We start from the raw sequence: 22,103 nt of genomic DNA on the forward strand, positions 1-22,103 counted from the left end.
CTTCCCGCCATGCAAGATGTTCACATCACGGGCACATGTGGTGCAGAATCCAAACATCTCCCCTTTCTTCGACGGCACGAAGCACGGAAATTCTGCCGTGTACGATTTCAAAAACACTTGGAAGTACTGCCGGGGCTTCGAGCCCGCCATTGCACTACGAAGCCGCTACAGGCTGTAGTCGCACTGCATCCACCACGGCAGCTAATCACACAAAAGGAGAGGCTAACACTGCAGCGACTGAAGCTGACTGAAGCCCAAACCCGTGCGCCCGCGCAAGCAAAGGCAGCAGCATGGCAATAGGTATGCGGGGGCGCTAGAGGTGCTATCGGCACTATCGAGCTCTGGATATGGATTCGTGACCCCCGTAGTAGACGACAGAAGTCACTACAACCTTGCAGCTGCCGATGATGATACCACGCATATGTATTGCCCTCTCATGGCGGTGCATGGTACCAGGGTGTAGTTTTACTACATTTTCAAGTTGTTTTTTTCGCAAATAAAATGTTTTCCATAAAATTTCAAGCAAGATTTGTAAAATCGTAAGACTGCTCAAAATTCGTACATCTTACGGAAAATTCGGAAGAGTTGGCAGGTATGTGTATATGTGCATCTCTTCAACGAAGCTTTTTCACGCTGACATGGGTCACTAGATGCGGGATTGCTGTTTGAAGAAACTTTTTGATGCCTACTTGAAGCACTGGGTATGTTCCACTCAGTCTCTGCTGGTCTTCACTGAACCTATAGTCGTTGACAACCTAAGAATTATACAGGGTTATATGTACACTGCCCAACTAAAACAAAATTTGCACAGATGTGCCAGCCAATTAGGTTCGCTTATCTAACTGATGTAAAGTAGTTTCACGTGTTTGAAACAACTGTTTTCTTCATAAAGATCAGCCTTTGTGTCACTGGTTTCAGCATGAAACCTGAACGTCTATGCACATTTTATGGGGATCCCGATGTCACTGGTCAGCAAAGATAATAGTTTTGCTTAAAACAACTAGTTTTTATTGTTTAATTAGCCTAGCATGTACATTAGCACACCAGAATCAATAAGCTGAGTGGACTCCAGCTGGCCCAGCTCTATTTTATAGGTGAAGAGCAGGTGTGTTGCGTTTTTGTGAATGAAGCTTCTTTGTAATGCTTAGGTTGCCACAGACTATAATTGATGCTAATTTAGGTCACTGGGTATGTACCAGTAGGTGTGTCACTCTTCACTGAATGTCTCTGATGCCAGCTCGAATTACATTTTATGTGTCGTAGAACCTTATGTTTACATATAAACATGAATGTGAACCTCACTTCACTGTTTAAGTCCACTGTAAAAATTTTGCTGGAAGCATTGGTGAACACTTCAGAGGGTTTCCATAACGCAATTGAATCACACATAAATTGAAATTAGCCAGCAACATTGAACAATTTATTGAAAACAGTTCTATAGAGAAAGCTTTTTCTTGTGTCACAGAAGAAGACACTACAAACAGGAACACATCATGCGCTGAAGAAACAAATGCCCCAACACCATAATCACAGATCATGCTATTACAATAAAATAGCAAGCAAATATTCTGTATCACAGTACCTTTATGATGCCAGAGGGAAGTAGGGTGCATAATACTGAGTTATCAGCACGAATTCAAGTACCCAAATACTTTGGAAGCTTTAGAAAATATCACTATGGAAGCAATTACTACACAGATGACTTCAGAGAACATAGAAAAGTCTGAGAAACATGTACCCAGCAGCTTAACATATAACAAAAATTGATATCTTTGACAAACAATGATAAATGGAGGATTCATTATTCAAAAGACTAGCGCAAAATAGCAGGGACACAGACAGAGAAGACGACAGGACAAGCGCTAACTTGATAAATGCCTTGATAAATGGAGGAGTCATCATACAAACTTTTTACAGCAGCATATCGATGGGCACTACCATATTGGCTCACAAGAGACAGCACCCGCCATTGAGCACCTTCTGATCAGTGTTTGCTCATTTGTTTACAATGGGCACCACGACCGCAGACACAGCTTAGACAGTCGCTATTTCGGCCAGCATGGTGAGCAGCAAGTGGGTAGACAACATAAAACTTTGCCCAAAGCTGCAGAGGCAGTGCAATTATACGTTTAATTTATCCATTCTGTCTGCGCTACAATCTTAATAGTGCGCATGCTTACCAGCTGAAGGCGACAAATGTAGCACCATGATGTTTGCTTTAATCCTTTATATTCTAGTCTTTGCAGCAATAGATTTGCAAGGCTGTTACAGCCATGCACCTGTTGCAGTCGTTGACAGTGCAACAATATGGCTCTGCAATAGATTTATTTACGCATACAAAAGCCTGTTGGCGACCTGCTTTTACCATGCAATTCTTGTTGCTAGTTCTGATCAGACAACTTGGGAATGGTTTCTTAGAGCACAGACTAAAATGTACGCACACAATGTGGAAAAAAAATGTTGCATGTGGCAGAGCAATCACTCTTCGGCTGTTTGGTTCTCAGCGCAGAAAAATCACGGTGCCCACCTCTTCCATGCTTGACTTTCCTGTTATGGAAAGTTAAGTTCTTCGAGTATGTCAGTTGTGCTTGTGTGAGGAGGATGTAGTGCTGATTTGCGTGCTTATTGAAGTTTAAGAGGTCGCAATATTTTGTGCCAGAGGTGGCGGTAATGCTGTGTTGCTGCTGCAAATGGTGTTAGCCTGACAGTCATTGCCAGGAATCGCTTGCCACTCATTGCCAACAAATGGCTATCCAGCACTGGTGGTAAAGCTTGTTGTGCTCACCTTGTGAAAAGGCATACATGATGAAGGGCCCTAAATATAGGCATTCCTTGTGCAGCGGAGGCGGACGAAACTCGCACACAGTCTCGTACCACACATTCAAATCTCTGTCGCAGTTTTTGCAGTTCACAGCAGAGCATGTCTTCCCTATGCCCTTTCACATTTTAATTAAATAATACTAAGCGATTCCTGGCCTCTCGTTGGAATGTTGCTGGAAAGACGGGTGGTGGCTGATGCAGGCTTGCTCTTGATTCAGAAGGCATTCAATGGCGGCATGCCTGTGGCAGCCCCTGGTGCACAGACTGCTAGCTTTAAAGTGTCTATAGAATGCCCCAACCAATATACACCACATTAAAGAGAGACAGATTGACAGATACTTATTACACTGGTGAACCCACCTGTTATTAGCTTTTGTGGAGAAGCCACCAGTACCTTACGTTTAGATTACTTAATGGTTATCTGGGTAATTCTCAGAATAATAATTTACTGACTTATCTATCGATACAGAACACTTGGGTATCCTTTGAAAAACACTATATGCAATTATTTGCAGCATGTTATGTTTTCTGTAACTGCTTTTCAGTATTAAAAATAAAGGCCCACATACAAAGTAATTTTAACGTAGCTCGCTCGTGTGCCTCAGCAGTACTGCTTTCACAGGTATTATAGATGAACACAGCATACCCAATGCCAGACACTGTGGTCTCATAGATTCGATGGCATGTTTATCTTGTGGCTGCTGAATTCATGATAAATGGTTTTGCTTCTTACCTAGAATTATATGTGTTCAATAGTTTGCTATAGAAATGAGTATGAGTAGAAATGAGTAGAAATGGGCTACTGGTATATGTTGGTGCAAGGAATAGCTGACAGAGCAGGTAAAAGCATGCAGCAACAGCTCAATGTATTCTCTCCTTCTGCCTTCTCTATCACACATCAGCCCATATTCCACCAGCTCTTGAGGTTTAATCATATTTGCAAGAAATTTTCTGGCAAATATGTTACTTTTTATCTGAAAATCACAAAATCTAGCTAAATATACTGCTCCAACTCTTGAAACAAGGTTTGCTTAAATGAATACAGTAAAGCTAGCATAGCTATCTTGAGCAGTAATGATGCAGTGTGCTTAAAATGCATAGGAATTATTTTGCAAGGTCAGCATCCTCACTGTGACCAGAAATATTAAGGGCCCAAAAATAATGTGGAGCTTAGGGCAGGGAGCTTGCTTTAGACAGGCATCTCAATTGCCCTTTGCATTTCATTACTTGCAATTAATGTATAGTACTATTGACAAGTGTTTTACACTTATCACTAGTATACACGACAAGCGCTTACAGTGATTGATGACATGCGCAAATTGGAGCAGATAGTTCGTCAGGCACATAAACACAATTTGTTTGTCAACTTACAGTGTAATGAAACCAAATGACAACATGAATAGATAGCTGCACAGACATAGCAGCAGGTGCTTCTGTCTGTCTCATGCAGACGAAAATTTTTATGAAGCACTGTCCTTAATCTTAGCAGTTCCAACCTATGGTAATAGAACGCCTGCAATATTATAAAAACTTCAGAGAACGACAGAGGAGGAGAGAGAGAGAGAATAGCTTTACTAGCAATGTCAATAATTTGTGGTACTTATGACACCAGTGCATCAATATACTTTGTATGCATGTTTCGGAACAGGTAGTCAAGGCAAAATGTGCATTTCAGAATAAGCAAATAAGCAATATCATTGTTAAATGGTGCCATTTTAACTTCCCTCTCACTGAAGACTTCATATTTGAAGTTTGCAGTGAAGTAAGAAACACATGACACATGGGTGATTAACAAATGCTAAGGTTTGCAAGTCTGCACCATAAACAAAATATTGGTTCTATTCAAGTACCACGACATCTAGCCAAATTCCACTGGTTATGCTTGAAGCCATTCTACTCGCATGGCTGAAATACATTTGGCATCCAAAGTCACCGAGTATTCTTGAAGAAAACCGCCTATACACAAAAGCTTTACAAAGTGAAGACAGCTCTTACTGCAGACGATAATACTCGTGGAATTGTCCACATAAGAGCTCTTTTAAAGGAGTACTGACATTTTTTTACTTGTCCAAATGAAGGGCCAAGCCCTCTAAACTCTAGAAAAAACACAGGCAAGCATCAGAGTGCCCTTGATAATTTACGATGACACTTCTGAACAAGTTTTAAACCAGTTTCAATAGGTGAATGCACTAGCTTGCTATGTTTCTGCAATCGCTGCAGTTGCCACATGCAACCACAGCCAGGGGAAATACGCACAGCACTCTTGTTTATTGTTTCATGAGAAACATCAGAATACCTAACTTCTACACAAGGTCAGCAAATTTCGCTTTGTGTCATGATGGGACAATGTTGATGACACCAGGTCCGACCTTTTGAGACAAACTTAAGTACCAAATTAATGTCTTAAAATATTTTCCAACTTTCATACATGCTGTCACTTTTTTATGTACAAGAAGCATGTAGTAGTATTTCTATGAGTTTGAAAACGTGTCAGTATTCCTTTTAAGCATATCTTCGAATCACACCTATTTGCATGTTCCATGTGCATGTCATGCACACGGAATTTGTACATTCATTTTTGTGCCATATGTAGCAAAATACGATTCCACCTTTTGGATAAATGCTGCTACTTTCAGTATATGGAGTATCTTCGGCTATAACTCATCATGTTCCCTCTGAAAAAAAAGAAAGAAAGAAAGAAAAAAGTGAGCGTTGAATATGAAGATGAAGACACAGGGCATCACCATTTGCAGAAGTAGTGAAGCTTTTCCACATTTAACACCTTATGTTGAACAGACAGCAATACATAAACATTTCAATAAAAAGCTCTCTTCACATTTTAACCCTATGATAAGCATAGTTTCAATAGTTCATGAGGCAATGAAAAGAGATCCAGCCTAACTTATGTGATAAGAAAAGCCAGAACTGTGGTGTCAAACAGGTTATCAAAGTTATAGTGCACATTCTGGCATTAACATGAAAAACGCAAGCACAAACATGAGCTGAAATCGACAAGTAGTGTCGAAATGCCCTAGTAAATTTTACCATCACCAAAGAACCAACGTCCAAGATCCCATGTCATCAATTTAAAGAAAAATAATTACCGCAGCTTCATGGTATCAATACAGTGTGAGCTAACTATCTATGGAAAACGATCTATGACAGCAAATTGTCAGATTGTCACAGGCATAGAGTTTTATACCATAATTACTAGATGGAACTCTGGTGACAGTGTCTACGGGAGTTGCAATCGGGGTGTTGCAGCCAGCATGGGAATAATGGGAAGTACATGGATTTGCCTTAACTTCTAGCTTCAAATGGCTTCGTGACTTTGTAAGCTCATAATTTTCAACAAAGTACTGTTTCATTAATAATTAAAGTATCATTATTAAACTTGCCCGACAGCAGGATTTGAACACAGGACCTCTAGCACAGAAGCCCAGTATTGAAACAATTACACCACGAATGCATGTACCAACAAGAGCCATAGAATGCCCTTATGAATTTCTTGCGGGCAAGTCAGCACGCTGAGACACTTGGTGCATTTCGATTTGTCCACACTGACAGGCCGAACCGCTGCAAACAGTAGTGATTGTCTGTGTTCGCAGCGTCTTCAACACTTAGAAAAGTATTGATTGCTCTGAAATTTAGGACATGAAGGCAGATAAAGTGTAATAAACAAAGTCACAAGAACGTCTGAAACCAGAATCACGAAGATCAGACAAATGCATGTATTTCCCATCATTCCCATGGTGGCTGAATGATCGCAGGGCCAGAGTTACCTCTAGTACTTATTGTAGGAAACTCTATGGCGACAGGGTCATTCCATACCAAGTGTCCCAGATGTGTTGCTAGACTCTCTCAGATTGTCTTGTAAAAAATCCTGGTTATATCTGCTTTGCTCACAGTTACAGTAGTACCTCATTGACATGTTCCCGTAGCATACATTTTCCCTGCGCCAACATTCGCAATCGAGAACACAAAACATGGCCCAATAGAGTTATGCTAATTTTTTACTAGTTCATACATTCCCGTAAAACACGACTTTTCAGCACCAATTTTCAGTATTTTGTATACAACTTAAGTTTGCAGTGAAGCCCTGCCCACGCCCTCATAGCCTCCAGCCACTGTTCATCCGCAAGGCTGCAAATAGTTCATACTTCAAACTTCCCTGTTACCTAAATAAGCTGGTAACCACAAAAATAAAATTATTAGCGTGTAATTTTATACATTTTCACTCGTATATTAGAGTGGAACGGTGAAAGCCTAATTCTTTATTGAACTGGAATAAAATGCTTGCTTCACTGCAACTATTTATTGCGAAGTTTCACTTCAGTTGGCAGTGAAGTTTTCACTAGTAAAATGGGCTCAGCAGTGAAATGAACTGTGCTGCGGACTTTTGAAGAGTGAAATGGTCAGATTCCATACACTTTGTCAATGTCTGTTGCACATCTCATTGCTTCCGCCAATGAAAAGCCTCTTCAAGAACAGCAGATGCTCCGGAGGTATGAAGTACAACGCCATTTTGAATATGTCACATGACAACGATCTTGTTTGCTTCTGTGACTGGCTGGCGGACTAACACAACCCCACGTGGTTTGTGTGCCTTGGTTGCCAAATGCTGTTTTTTTAAGTTGTATCCTACTGCTCATTTGAATTATTTTGCATTACTGCTAGAAATGTGCTTTACAGCAAAGATTTTCATAAGATGTCAATACATTGTACAGATATTCTCAAGAAACAGGACACACATACCAAAATGTCAGTTTTGGTGCACTTTCAGCCCCGATTTTCGCAATGAGGTGCTCCCCGTAAAAATATGACATAAAGCACATTCATCATCATCATCATCATCATCATCAGCCTGGTTATGCCCACTGCAGGACAAAGACCTCTCCCATACTTCTCCAACTACCCCAGTCATGTACTAATTGTGGCCACGTTGTCCCTGCAAACTTCTTAATCTCATCCGCCCACCTAACTTTCTGCCGCCCTCTGCTACGCTTTCCTTCCCTTGGAATCCATTCCGTAACTCTTAATGACCAGCGGTTATCTTCCCTCCTCATTACGTGTCCTGCCCATGCCCATTTCTTTTTCTTGATTTCAACTAAGATATCATTAACCCGCGTTTGTTCCCTCACCCAATCTGCTCTTTTCTTATCCCTTAACATTACACCTATCATTCTTCTTTCCATAGCTCGTTGCGTCGTCCTCAATTTATGTAGAACCCTTTTCGTAAGCCTCCAGGTTTCTCCCCCGTACGTCAGTACTGGTAAGACACAGCTGTTATAAACTTTTCTCTTGAGGGATAATGGCAACCTGCTGTTCATGATCTGAGAATGCCTGCCAAACGCACCCCAGCCCATTCTTATTCTTCTGATTATTTCAGTCTCATGATCCGGATCCACAGTCACTACCTGTCCTAAGTAGATGTATTCCCTTACCACTTCCAGTGCCTCACTACCTATTGTAAACTGCTGTTCCCTTCCGAGACTGTTAAACATTACTTTAGTTTCTGCAGATTAATTTTTAGACCCACCCTTCGGCTTTGCCTCTCCAGGTCAGTGAGCATGCATTGCAGTTGGTCCCCTGAGTTACTAAGCAAGGCAATATCATCAGCGAATCGCAAGTTACTAAGGTATTCTCCATTAACTCTTATCCCCAATTATTCCCAATCCAGGTCTCTGAATACCTCCTGTAAACACGCTGTGAATAGCATCGGAGAGATCGTATCTCCCTGCCTGACGCCTTTCTTTATTGGGATTTTGTTGCTTTCTTTATGGAGGACTACGGTGGCTGTGGAGCCGCTATAGATATATTTCAGTATTTTTACATACGGCTCGTCTACACCCTGATTCCGCAATGCCTCAATGACTGCCGAGGTTTCGACTGAATCAAACGCTTTCTCGTAATCAATGAAAGCTATATATAAAGGTTGGTTATATTCCGCACATTTCTCTATCACCTGATTGATAGTGTAAATATGGTCTATTGTTGAGTAGCCTTTACGGAATCTTGCCTGGTCCTTTGGTTGACGGAAGTCTAAGGTGTTCCTGATTGTATTTCCAATTACCTTAGTAAATACTTTGTAGGCAACGGACAGTAAACTGATCGGTCTATAATTTTTCAAGTCTTTGGCGTCCCCTTTCTTTCATTAGATAGGCCTATTTGTTGGCATTACATTTTTATTGCTATCTCATTTTGACTTCCGTTTTAAGCAAGATATGAATTTTTGGATTTGGCCCCTGCACCAACCTCAGTGTAGTTACATACAACCGCTTCACTGCACAGCCCAACAGCTGTTAAGCATCAGTCAGTCTGCATGAGCAGAATGGGACTGCAATGCAAATTTCTTGTTGAGTAATAAAAACCATTACAAATATTGTCTTAGCCTTATCTTACTGTTGTAACTTCCAGAGCGTGCCAGAAGCCAAGAGGTGGGGTGAGAGCTGTCATAGTTTACTTCTTTTATCACAGCCTGTTTTCTTCTCTTTTTTTTTTTCTTATATTCCTGTTGACATGCTTCTCTGAAAAGCTTCAGAACACACACCTGAGTGTGTATGCTGGAGCTTTCTGGTACCACAAGTCTTTATCCTGGATAAAGATCTAGAAAGCAGTTAAGTAGTGCCAGCAAGCTCTTACACACGTGGCTGTGATAAATAGCTGATGAGAAGGCATGCATGGGCAGTTAGGCAGACGCCTGTCATGAGGCAAATTAATTCTAATGTCACATTCAAAAGAATGCTACAGAAACATCGCCATCATCATACTCATTGTCATAGTTGTTTGCTAATATCATATGCACTTCAGGAAAAAAACCTCTGCTTTTGTTGTCTGATTGTTCTCTAATTATCTTTTGTCCTGTGCTGAACAAATGCAATATACGACTGTGAATGTTCCTATTCGACTAGCTCCAGACATTGAAAGTCAGACTTCATTTATTAAAAATTTATTTTAAACCAATTGTAGCAAAGTGCCTTCTTTAATTGTACATTTTATATTTCTGTTTCACTCAAAACAATGTCGGCCTAGTAAAGACACTGCATGCCAAATTGCGAAGTTTTCTAATTGCGCTAGGTGGAGAAGTGCACTAAACCTGCGTACAAGCAAGATTACTTATTTTTACTTGAACTGCGATGTTCAGCACTGATGGTATCCTGACATCTTAGGGAGTTACGAAAGGAGGACAAGGCAAAGACTATATTTATAACAGTTTCTGGAAGTGGGAGGAACAGTCAAGCCATAAGGTGCTGAGGAAATTCGTGCACCAGTGCTACACCGCGCTTGCCAACTGACTGAAGCACGACAGGCATTGGTGGCCAGAAGTACAGATTCCTCGTGCACAGATTCTGATTCGGAATGAGTGTTTTGAAGGCGAGAAAATAAAAAAGTTGGCCCATTCTCGTAAATTACATATATGCTTGATTCATTGGTAGTTGGTTTTTGGACACAATCTTAGTGCACCGTAGAAGAAGAAATTCACTCAAAATTTTACGCCCTATAATGAATGCACTTCCAATCTATACATAATTTTTTTATAGGGGGGGGGGGGGGGCAGGGGTGCCTTCACTGCAATTAAATATGGTATGTGCAAAAATACGGTAACTCCCACATTAAATCTATTTGCTTCTTTTAGTAACTCCAGGGTAATGTCCTCAGTGTCAGGACGCAGTTGCCAAAGGACGTGCTAAACCGGTTTGTTTTTTCTCTCTCAGACAGTACTGTGATGAGCACGACTTGCTTAGGCACTACTGCTCCAGGAGTCATAAAGAAGGCTGGTGCACAATCCTTCTAAACACCTTGTAATGCACATAAATTGCTGAACTTAAAGAATAATTACTATTTCATTCTTCATACTAAGCCAAGCTGTGCTGTCTAGGTGAAATAAAGCTGATATATATATATATATATATATATATATACAGCTTTTATTAATGGTCAGTATATATCAGATCTCCATAAGGTTACGTGGCAACAGCTCCATCATGAAAACATAAGTAGCCTGCTGTATACACCTCCTTCCATATGAATGTGCCAATTTTGCTGTTTTAGATCATGGACACACAAAACAACTTGGTAAGAGGTGTGAACAAAATCACAGCAATAACACAAACTGCTCTCTGCAATGCAAAATGACCAGCCTTCTTCTTATGTAACATGTCATGCCAGCATCAAAGGTTATACAATAAATCTCTACCTGCTGCTCTCCACAGTCACATGGCTGCTTATTATGAGGTTGAGGCACTTCTTCCATGCCTTCAGCAACTTTGGCATGTCGTTTTAGCTTGAGGGAGTATTCTTGGAAAAGCTGTGCATGGTAACAGAACACATGGTGTGGTAAGAGGTGATCCAATGCAAACTGTTGGGCTTCCTTGACAATGCCATGTGCAACCTCATCATGGTCACGTGCCCAAGTTAGCTTGTCAATTAGGTCCGAAAGGTTGCGTTGAAATGGCACATAGTGCACCATGGGAGTGAGATGCGAGTAGAAATGCTCATAATACTCAGAATCTTGCTTCAGCACCAAACCAGACCCAGCCAGAAGGTAAGGAAGCCGGTAAGCAGCCACGGTGCCATCCACGTTGATTTGGTACTTGTACTGCAGTTTCCAGAAAGTGTAATCTGTGAGACTTTGTTACACTGTGCAAGTAGCAGAAAATTTAGCATAGTAAAAGATAACAGGACTTATGTTAACTATCCATCCTTGAGCCATAAGTTCTCAACTGAAGGGCTGCACTTGCCTCCTCAAGATATATAATAAACACTCTCTCCGTGTCTCTCTCTTCTTTTTGTTCATGGACGTCTAAGCTGACATAGCTCGATAAAACCATATAAAAACTTAGGTCCAAAGTATGCACGTGTGCATAATTTTTATTTTCTGGCACACTTAAGTATCAGAACTGATTAAACAACGCTCTGCATTAAACTTGAAGTAGAAGCTTAGCGCGAAAAAAACCACGGACACAAGAAAGACGTCTTTCTTGTGTCCATGGTTTCTTTCACGCTAAGCTACTACTTCAAATGTGGACGACCAACTAGCCCAACAGTCTACTCTTCTACATTAAACAAATGTGTGTACACATGTGCACACACACATGCATGTACGCACGGGAGGATAAGTCGTACCTAATTTCACTTTATCACAAAACTGTCCTTTCAACAGTTTCTACTGTTTCTACATTTTCATTTCTACCTTTTCTACTGTTTCTACAATTTTTATGACAACCTAGTGTTGCTGAGTTAGTAAGAAAGCTGATTATTACACACATCTTTGCATGCCTGAGATATGGAGTACAGAATTACTTATATTGTATATTAAATACAAATTCTGCTGTCACAATATGCAGCAAAAGTATGAAAACACTTCACGATGCATTCTTTCAAAAGAGCATGATGCATACTACCCCAACTTAGGCACACAAAGTGAATAGAAACAAGATCATTTGGTTCAATTGGAGAGAAGATTATAATGGATGGCAACATATTTCTGTGAAACAAATATGTGAGTACACAGAGGGAAAGCACCAGACATTGGTAATATGGTCATCTGTTTGCGATGTGTGTGCTCAGCAGAAACTTGTGCAACCAGTAAAAATTGACAAAGAAGGACACTGCTGTCTTAAGGTTGCGCCTTTGTTTGTATGAAAAGCTCTTAAATTTTTATCAGCTATGGACCGACTAGTTCATTTGAATACCACTTTGCTAAACCTGAGTATAACTGTAAAATGAGTTTTGCAATAATAATAGGTAAGCTAAAAGTTGGCACGTTCATACTTTTGGTATTGAGCCCTTCTGCAATCAAAGTAAAATGATTTATTACGCTACAAATCAGCTTGAAAGCCAATAAAAGGCTGCATATAATTTCAGTCACCATAAATTGCTTGAATGGTCTTCACAGGAAAACATGTGACAAATGTCACGCAGACCTCAAAAACAATTTTCTCGAACTCTTGGTACTACACATCCATGCTAGACAATGAATCTTATTTTGCACAAACCTTAAAGAAATCAAAAAAGGAGACGTGGCTGGTTTGGGGACCATATACATCCATCTTGTCTCGAAAAAAGAAAAAATTTGTGAGGGAAGCATTTAACAGATCCGGGTGACGACGCGAGAGAGCCACAAGGTCAAGGCGTTCAGGGCAGCTGTCACGACCTCGCCAAAACCCACATGGACGCTTCTCTTTCCAAGCTGGCCCACTGTTCCCTTGCACAGAAAGAAGATCTAGAGTCACCCTGCACAGAATGCATCCAAAACGTTGGCAAGAAATTGGTGCAAAATCTTCTAACTGTGACAAACTGACTCAAGAGATGCACTGGTGGTTTGAAAAGGCCCCTAAATCATACCTGACATCTTTCTTACACATTTTAAATAAACATGTGCATTGTGTATACAGTGACAATGAACGTTCACAAACATGGCAGTACTAAACGCCTCAGGAAAGCCTTAAATTATAGCAAACATCGCAATGCCACACACCTCAGGGAAGCCGCAAATCCAAGAAACAATCCAGTGCTCCTCTCCGAGCTTTTATGATCTCATTTTGCACATCATGATGCCAGCAGGGTCCTGAGCATGACGTCATAAGAGTAAAAGCTGTCAACTAGCCGGCCAACGAGGAACGATATTGCCAATGAGATGAAAGTCAGCTGTATGTTCCGAGAATAGAGGGGGGCTCGCACATTATGTGCCGCTAATCCTATCGTGAAGCTTTCATTTAGTGGGCATTGTGCAGAGGACCATTAGGGGTGGACAGTGGAGGAGACTTTCTTAAGGTGTGTTGATGCAACCCATAGCTTTTGCTGCACTGCATGGAGTTGTTGAGAGTATGTGGTGAGGAGGAGAGAACACCTGTTGGTACAGTAGTGAATGAGAGCAAGAAACCACAGCAGCCACATAGCCGTTCATAAAAAGCCTGTAACTCTGCTATTACGGTGTCATTAAAGAAAACTTCTTGCAGCTCAGTGTTCACTGTAAAATGGTGCAAAGCTGCCACTATATAATGAATTTTTGAGCTCAGGTGGTTTAGGGGCTCTTTAAGACAGTTATGCCATGCAACAGTATTTTATGGACAGAGGCATGACTTCATTTTATATGGCATTCTACATGGTAAGAGAAGGACACAAAATAATTCTCCATTTTACTCCTTGCTCCTACTTGAAAATGCACTAATTTCTCGTGGCAATTTTCGAGTGTTTCATAACATATTTTGGGTCAATTTTCATCATGCAGTTCTGTCACAAAACACACAATGAAAGGAACTCCTCACACACTCCAAGCAGCAGCATCTTCATAACAGATGAATTGATGCAGGTGGTTAAAGACTTTTGGAATGCAGCAAAATTTCTGTGATAACACCAATGTTTATAAAGGAAGAAAAAGAGAAAGTCATATAGAGGGATAAAAATAAAGACAACTAGCATATGGCAGAAAGTAGACATTTATAGAACAGTTAGTTAACTTCCACTAATTAAATGTAGCTGAATTAAAAGTTACCTATTATAATTTAATTCAACTGTGTTCAAAAGCAACAATTTAGGTAATAAAACAGCTCATTCATCATTCGTAAATGTTAAGAGGCCATAATCCAAAGGACACCCTACAAATTTTTAAGGACAACCAATTTTTTGTGGAAAGCTTATCAATAAAGTAGCTTCAGCTTAGCTTTAAATTGAGGTCTTCCACCCATAAGCTCACCTGATTTAATGCATAGAAATATCAGTGAGAGTGATAAATGAGAGCTATGGTGATATAGCATGCCCCAAAAATTAAACTTGATCATGTGTGGTGTTTTATGGCACAAGGGCCAGGTATGGCCAAAGAGTGCCATGACAAGTGGTAATGTTAACAATGTATTGTGAATGGCATGGACAACGAATTCCTCATGGTAGATGTGACATGGCGGTAAAAGGGCTTAAGACCTGTCGCTGTAAATGGCGTAAAATATATGGGTGCTAAAGAATGGCACTCACTAGGTAGTGATGTGGACTATGGCAATGGGGTTTCGTTAAGAACATGATGCAACAAAACATACCAATGGCACTATGGCTTCAAGAAAGCCCTTGAGTACAAGGGCTGTTATACATGTGCTAAAAATTTCCTGGCCAAATTGTTTTCAGAGTGTCTGTTTCAGCTAAAAGCTCTAAGACTAATTTCAGATTAGAAAGCGGTTCATTGCTAAGAAAAAATGTCGGGTGCCGAGGTATATTTTCGTGATAGACAGAAGTGAAATATTTTTTTCCTCTGTGCTTCTATTGCAGAGCATTGAATAAGAACGTGCAGGACTGCGAGATTTTTGCCGCACTTACTACAAGTCGGAGGATTCCCCCCAGTCAAGAGGTAAGAGTGAGTGCCGTAAGTGTGTCCTATTCTTAATCGGCAAAGGAGCACTTCGTTATATTGTGATGTTTTCTCCAATATCCGACGCCCTAATTTGAGTTTGATCAAGTGCACTTTATTGGATATCTGAGTATCTGAGTATATATCTGTTTCTTCCAGTGGTTTTTCAGCTTGTGGCACAAGTATGGTTTAAGATCTATGGCTGGGATGGGTATGTTTGTGTTTCTGTCACTAAAAGCCACTGAAGTAGCTTTCTCGTCAGCAGCTTTAGTGCCTTTTATACCACAGTGGCCAGGTACCCAGCATAGGATGATCACTTGTTTAGCACTATAAGCTGAGCATAGCAATGTATACAGTTCATTAAAGACAGTGTTTTTATGTTTTCGTACATTCATTAGGGCTCGGGCTACACTCAATGAGTCTGTGAACACCATAGCCCTAGTGAGATTCGTTTGCTTGATGTGCTTTTACTGCAGAGAGTATTGCATATGCTTCCACTGTAAAAATACATGTATGTGGGTTCAATGTACCAGATATTAAAAATGCTGGTCCTAGTGCTGCGTAAGCAACACCAGAAGGAGACTTAGAGGCATCTGTGTAAAATTCAGCACAAGAATACTTCTCCTGAAGCTCAAGAAAATGAACGTATGTGTGCCTGTTTTGATATTTCTGCAAATGAGACGTCACACTCGATAGCCCACAGCTCGCAAGGCGATGGAAGCCGCGTAGTTGCCATTATGACATTCTCTAAAATTGAGGCGCCTGTTTCTTCGGACAGTGCTTCCAACTGGAGGGACAGAGGAGGTCTAGTGCCTGGGCAGTTCCGGAACAGCCTTCCGGAAGCGGAAGGCTGTTCCGGAACTGCCGGAAGGTTCCGGAAGCTGTGAAATTCTGTTTTTGAAAGGCGGTAGTTCGGGGGGATGTATAGGCAGGTAATTGTTACAAGCTCATTAAACAGCACCGCACTTACCGCAACTGCCTCTAGGGGTGTTTTAAGCTCTAATTGCCGGCAAGCAACACCCTTATCTACTACTATTGTTACACCGCCTGACGAGGCAAGGGCCTGTTGCGGTCTTTTCGGTAAATAGCATACTGCCGGAGAAAGTTCGTGCGTGAAGGATTAAGATGTGTTTCTTGGACACACAGCACCTTTGGATTGTACTTATGTAAGAGTTCCTTAATATCGTCTTGGCTGTGGAGTAAGCTTCTCACATTCCACTGTAATATCTGTGTATCCATAATATATGTGTTTTGTGCTGTGCGTCTAAGAGATTAGATTAGATCACGAGACCTTTCCAGGCCTCGTGATATAGGACTTTTCTTTCTCGGCGGCACGCTCGAGAGAGCTGTGCCGTTCCTTGGACGCCTGAGATGCCGGAGTTGTGCTTGTATCCATCACCTGGTCTGAGGCGGTGGATACTGCCTGCGCAACGGGCACTTTCGCGGGAGTGTTGGGCCGATCTGCACGGGCAGTGGCCCTGGGTCCAACAGGCCTGCGGGTCTGCTGGCCCTCCTTTGTGGGGGCTGGAACAGCACTGGTTGTTCCAGTCAGGGGGGCTGATGGCGTGACCGCCACCACTCTGCGTGTGACTTGGGTGGCCGCCAAATAATGTGGTGCTGCCCCCCAGCGCACCACATCGGTGTAGGAAGGACTGGACTGATGGTTGGAATAGAAATGCTTGCATGCCTCTGGGAAAGACAGATTTAGTTTCACCTTGAGTTCTATTATTTGTTTTTCTTTTTTACACGAGGGGCAGGATCACGAGTAAGCAGGGTGGTCTCCTCCACAGTTGGCACAGTGGGTTGCTGAACTGCAAACGTCAGAAGAGTGTTCAATGGAGCTACACTTAGCACAAGTAGCATGCCCTCTGCAGGTTTGTGGCCCATGCCTAAAACATCGATGCAGGTTTGGAATGTACGGTCTGACACGAAGCTTGTAGTAACTGGTCTCAATTGATTCAGGAAGAATGTTGGTCCCAAAAGTAATGATTATATGCTCAGTTGGTATTTCTTCGTCATCTCGTCTTATTTTAATCCTTTGCACCTTGACAACATTCTGTTCTTGCCATCCTTCTAGTAGTTCACTTTCACTAAATTCGAGAAGGTCAGCTTCTGAGATGACACCGTGCACTGTATTCATTGTCCTGTGTGGGCCTACTGAGACGGGATTGTTCCCAAATGCTACAAGTTTCGAGAGCTATTGTGGCATATCGCGAACTTCGAGAAGAAGATCACCGCTTCCCATCTTTGTTACTTTATAACCTGGGCCTATTGCTTCAGTGAGAGATTTGGCCACAAGAAACGGTGAGATGATTCAAACTGTCTTAGTCTCGCGCTAACTGTGAACAACATGGTATTTGGGAAAGGACTCTTTCGGTTGCATAAAAAAGCTGAATGGTTCATCGGTGCGCAACCTCTCCAGGGAGCGATCAGACAGTGGGGGAAAAGCGTTTGCCATACAAAGTTGGAAAATTCGGCGGCGATGGTGGCCGCCCACCACCGAGCCCAAGAAGGGGACGCCACATGATCGGGAGAATACCTGCAGACACCAGCCATGCATCGCCACTATAACTTAATATAAACTTGAATTAAACTTGAAAGGAGCAGTTATGTCAGCAAGAAAAACTTTCTGCACCAACATCTCAACTATACAATTAATGGCTAAAAAATAGCTTTAACTTCTGAGAGCCTGGAATAGTATTTTTGTTTTGTCAGATATTGAAATCCATCCCAGTGTTGTTTTCAAAGCAGCAGTCGGGGCACATTCCAGATGCCATTACTCCTGAGACAGGTGTTTTGAGATAAGCAATAAGGTCAAAGAATGGTTAACAGAAACAAAATAATTTGGTGCAATCAAAGAAAAGATGCAAGATCATAATCATCATAAATGTCAAGAAAAAGATGAGTACACAAAGGTAAACACCAGACATTGGTAATTGTTTGCAATGTTTATGGTCAGCAGAAACTTATGCAGCCAAAGAAAAGTGACAAAGAATACTATTGCCTTTATGTGGCACACTGTTTGCATGTTCACATGTTAAATTTTCATAAGCAATAAACCAATTAGCTTGTAGCAGCATTAACGTCGAGGAATATGAGGAGAACGGCAGCTGGCTAAGCCAATCCCCCGCGTTGGGTACGCGCCATCGTAGAAGGATATCCTATCATATTCTATCCTGGCTAGGGACAGGCCATTGCCTATAAAGCGAAGCAGGCGCATGGCTCAGATCAAGAGTGGCCAGCACAAGGTGGCCGGGGAGATTTACCCACCGAGAAATGACCGTCAGCTAGGGCCTTCTGCTCAGTAAAAATATACTCCTGTTTATTGTGGCTCATCGTCATCACTGATTTTGGCCACCACAAGCTCAAACACCAACTCTGAGGGAGTTTTCTGTAATTTCAACATTTCCTTCCTCAGCTACTGTCTATAAAGAATGCTTTGGAGCACAGTACTCTTTGTAATAAAACAATACACTAACATTCTTATTGACTGTTATTTTTTTAAGCACACTGCAAATCCAAAGTGTAAGGGGGACAAGGAGAAGGATGTAGGAACAGAAGTGCAGCTAAATAATAAGAGGCACTTGGCTGCCTGCAGTATGTGATGTTATACATGAAAACCAGTGACACTTTCCAGTAAGAACTCTCTGCAGCTCACTGTCTCTTTTGCTCTCTCACATGCATACACACACATACAAAATTAACAGCAGAAATGCCCCTAGTATCACAATGAAATATCTTGTGGCAAAAAGCAGAGTGGGCTACAATTTTTACACAGCTTTTCATGACGATCTAGAAATGGAATCCCTTGTTTAACGAATAAGCGAAAGCCTGATTCTGTTATATTGAGGCACTATCTCCATCAGTAACTGAGGACACATCCTAAAAGGTATGCGGTCTTTTTAATCTGTACAAAAGATAAATGCTGACTGCTACGATCAACACATAAAGTTTACAAGATGAGAATTTGTAAATCAGCATGTCTAAGCACAAAGCCCAAAATGTAGGAATACATTGTGCCGGTGAAAGATAAAAGTGCAGACTGCAGATGGAACGCAAGGTGCTTACTTGCCCACTTTTATGATTTTATCATAAAATGCTCAATTTCTTTAGCTTGTTTGGGATTGCAGTGCTGACACAAATAATTTTACATTTTTAATTTGCATCCAGTCTGAGGCAAAACTATTCTTAAAAAACTACAAATACAATTGCCAACCAATTTTTTAAGAGCATAATTTTTCAGACCCACTCAATTATTTGGGCGTACATGCGACAGTGCCACCCACTCATAGAATGAATGTAATATAATGGCAATTGAAATTTCAGCTGCGAGCATGTGAATATTCTGCGAACAAATTTGATGAACATATCTATTTTTCTGAGGAGCTGATCATTTTTGCTGCAAATATATAGAGCAGAGCAATCTTTCAGTGTCTTTATAGAACCCAGTCAGTAAATGTTTTATAAACAGTCAACATCTGAAGTTATAAAACAATTTCAGTACTTTTCACCAAATGTAGTGTTTCTTGTCTTCAATTGAAGTACTTTTCAAGTTTCAAGGTAGGCAGGCCTACAGGCGACATGCCCAGGCTACAGGGAAATTCGGACTCTTTGTGGCACCTGCATTTTGTAAGCTTGCAGAGCCTACAACACACACTACACTGGCTGCTCCAAACTTCCTGTAATGATCAAAGTGTCTACTGCAGTCTAACACTGGCTGCACAAACAGGTCAATTTTCTGAGATGCGTAATGAGACAGCAACCAGGAGCCTTCTTGCCTTCTATTTGCCTGCTCTCTCACCTTTATCCTACCAAGCTTCCTGTCAAGTGCTCAACCAGTTTCTAATTTCTGTTCACACACTTTACTAGACAAACTGTAAAGGCTAGAATGAAAGCAAGACATTGCGGAGAAGTGTGGTCTTATCTCAATGCAGATTTAACACACAATACCAGACGTCTACACTGCAATATTGCTCAATATTCTGCAATAACATTGTGGAAGACAGCCTGGAGCAATGCAAATATTTGCTTTAATGGGGTCAGTGTTTCGCACATGGAGTAATGTGCCACTTTCCTTATCAGCCATATTTTGCAAGGAAGGAACCTGATATGACCAATTGAGCACAATCCCTCAATAAATGGCAGAAACCACATGTATAAGACAACTGACTTGTTAACATCGATACAAGCATAGTGTTCAACATGTTGACGTCACTATGATGCTTTTCACCAAGTTTAGCGGTACCTTTATTTGTAAACACCCACTAAGAAAACACATGACTTTACCAGAACTGACAAGATGGCTGCATAAACGTAAAAAAAAGTTTGGAAAAACTCCAAGAATGATTGGCTGCTTTTTAAAATGGACAGCAGTAGACATGAATGCTAAGCTAGGTCTAATAATTCTTGATCAAAACATTAAAAAAAAAAAAAAACAGCTAAGGTACCTTTCAGCACTTGCTTGCAACAGAAGAAAAAAATTCAAAATTCTTACCTGCCCATCATTTCAAGAGATGATTCTGTTATGTCATATGTGGGCATTACAATATCAGTGCTGCTTTTAGAGCCACACCATGAAAAGAAAGGAATGCGGACTCCAGTGTGACTCTTCTGCTCAAGTGGCCAGTCACCGAGGTTCACAAGCATTTCAACATCCGGAAGAAGCACCTAAACAAAGTCATACTAAACTTCAGTTACTTAGTTCAGTTTTCATTTCTAGCGATGATAAAAAAAAAAGAAGTTCACACTGCTGCATAAATGTTGCAAATATTACGAACCACTACAAAACAATGGAAAGAAGTTCACCTTTCTAGCAAGAGACAACAGTATCTGGTCCATGAACATGTTGAACCCAACATGCTGTCCATAGCACTTTCGGTAGACCTTGAAAAAAAAAATAACAACAGCTACAAATGTGAAGAGCAGAAAAAAACTATACTAAACAGTAATGTGTCATTTCAGGCTCTAGTAGGCTTACAAATGAAAAAGAAGTTCGGAGCTGTAGCATGATAGTGAGGCCAGTATTGTTCACTGATCGTAAACCAAAATAGTAGCCATGAGAGACAGTCTCAGTGACACTCAATGCCTAACCTTCAATTTAACTCTTTACAGAAACAAAAATATTTTTTCCTTAATTTATCATATAGCAGTTGACTGTGTAATTGCAGTATGCAGCCTGAATGCCTTGACAACGCAAGAAAAAAAAATTGTATCAGACATTCATTAAAGAAGAAAAGAATTAGAAAAAATTGTGCAAGTATCTAATTTTCAGGCCAATGGTCAATGGCACCTGATGGAGAGTAGAAGTATACTGTAGAGGTGTGCACGGGCATATACCGTCTCGAAGGCCTGGGTCTGGCAGGCCCATGGGCCAGGCTCAGGCAGCCCAGCATATATTTAGTCAAGCCTGGGTTGGTCTGGCGTTAGAGCCCAGTTTAGGACCGAAATTCTGTAGAGGTGTGCACGGGCATATACCGTCTCGAAGGCCTGGGTCTGGCAGGCCCATGGGCCAGGCTCAGGCAGCCCAGCATATATTTAGTCAAGCCTGGGTTGGTCTGGCGTTAGAGCCCAGTTTAGGACCGAAATTCTGTAGAGGTGTGCACGGGCATATACCGTCTCGAAGGCCTGGGTCTGGCAGGCCCATGGGCCAGGCTCAGGCAGCCCAGCACATATTTAGTCAAGCCTGGGTTGGTCTGGCGTTGGAGCCCAGTTTAGGACCGAAATTCTTGCTTAGTGCTCTACTTCCAAGAGAGAGATTACCCAAAGCCCACATGCTGTTCTGCCGCTGCGCATAGTGATTGCTCATCGAGTTAGCGAATGTGTAAAATATTGAAGATGGAGCCACAACCTTTCCGCTGAGCTGAGCGAGAAGAAGAGCTCAGCTTGCTGCATCTGCCTTTGCTTAAGGCATGTTCCGATGCTGCCGGCTGGCTTTAAGTGGTTG

At 41.4% G+C, this 22,103-nt stretch overlaps 1 protein-coding gene across 1 annotated transcript in view; it reads right to left on the minus strand.

Annotated features, from left to right (window-relative positions):
* Positions 1-1,398: 1,398 nt before the first annotated feature.
* Positions 1,399-22,103, minus strand: part of LOC126547847 (protein O-glucosyltransferase 2-like) — a 60,575-nt gene continuing 39,870 nt past the window's right edge. Inside the window, exons 4-8 of the mRNA XM_050195873.2 lie at positions 20,966-21,043; positions 20,655-20,827; positions 12,819-13,056; positions 11,018-11,419; positions 1,399-5,495 (exon numbers count right to left, since the gene is read on the minus strand). Coding sequence (XP_050051830.1) covers positions 5,475-5,495; positions 11,018-11,419; positions 12,819-13,056; positions 20,655-20,827; positions 20,966-21,043 — 912 coding nt within the window. The 3' untranslated portion in view covers positions 1,399-5,474. The remainder of the gene's footprint in view (positions 5,496-11,017; positions 11,420-12,818; positions 13,057-20,654; positions 20,828-20,965; positions 21,044-22,103) is intronic.

This window comes from Dermacentor andersoni, chromosome 1, assembly GCF_023375885.2.
Source record: "Dermacentor andersoni chromosome 1, qqDerAnde1_hic_scaffold, whole genome shotgun sequence".
Taxonomy (NCBI): domain Eukaryota; kingdom Metazoa; phylum Arthropoda; class Arachnida; order Ixodida; family Ixodidae; genus Dermacentor; species Dermacentor andersoni.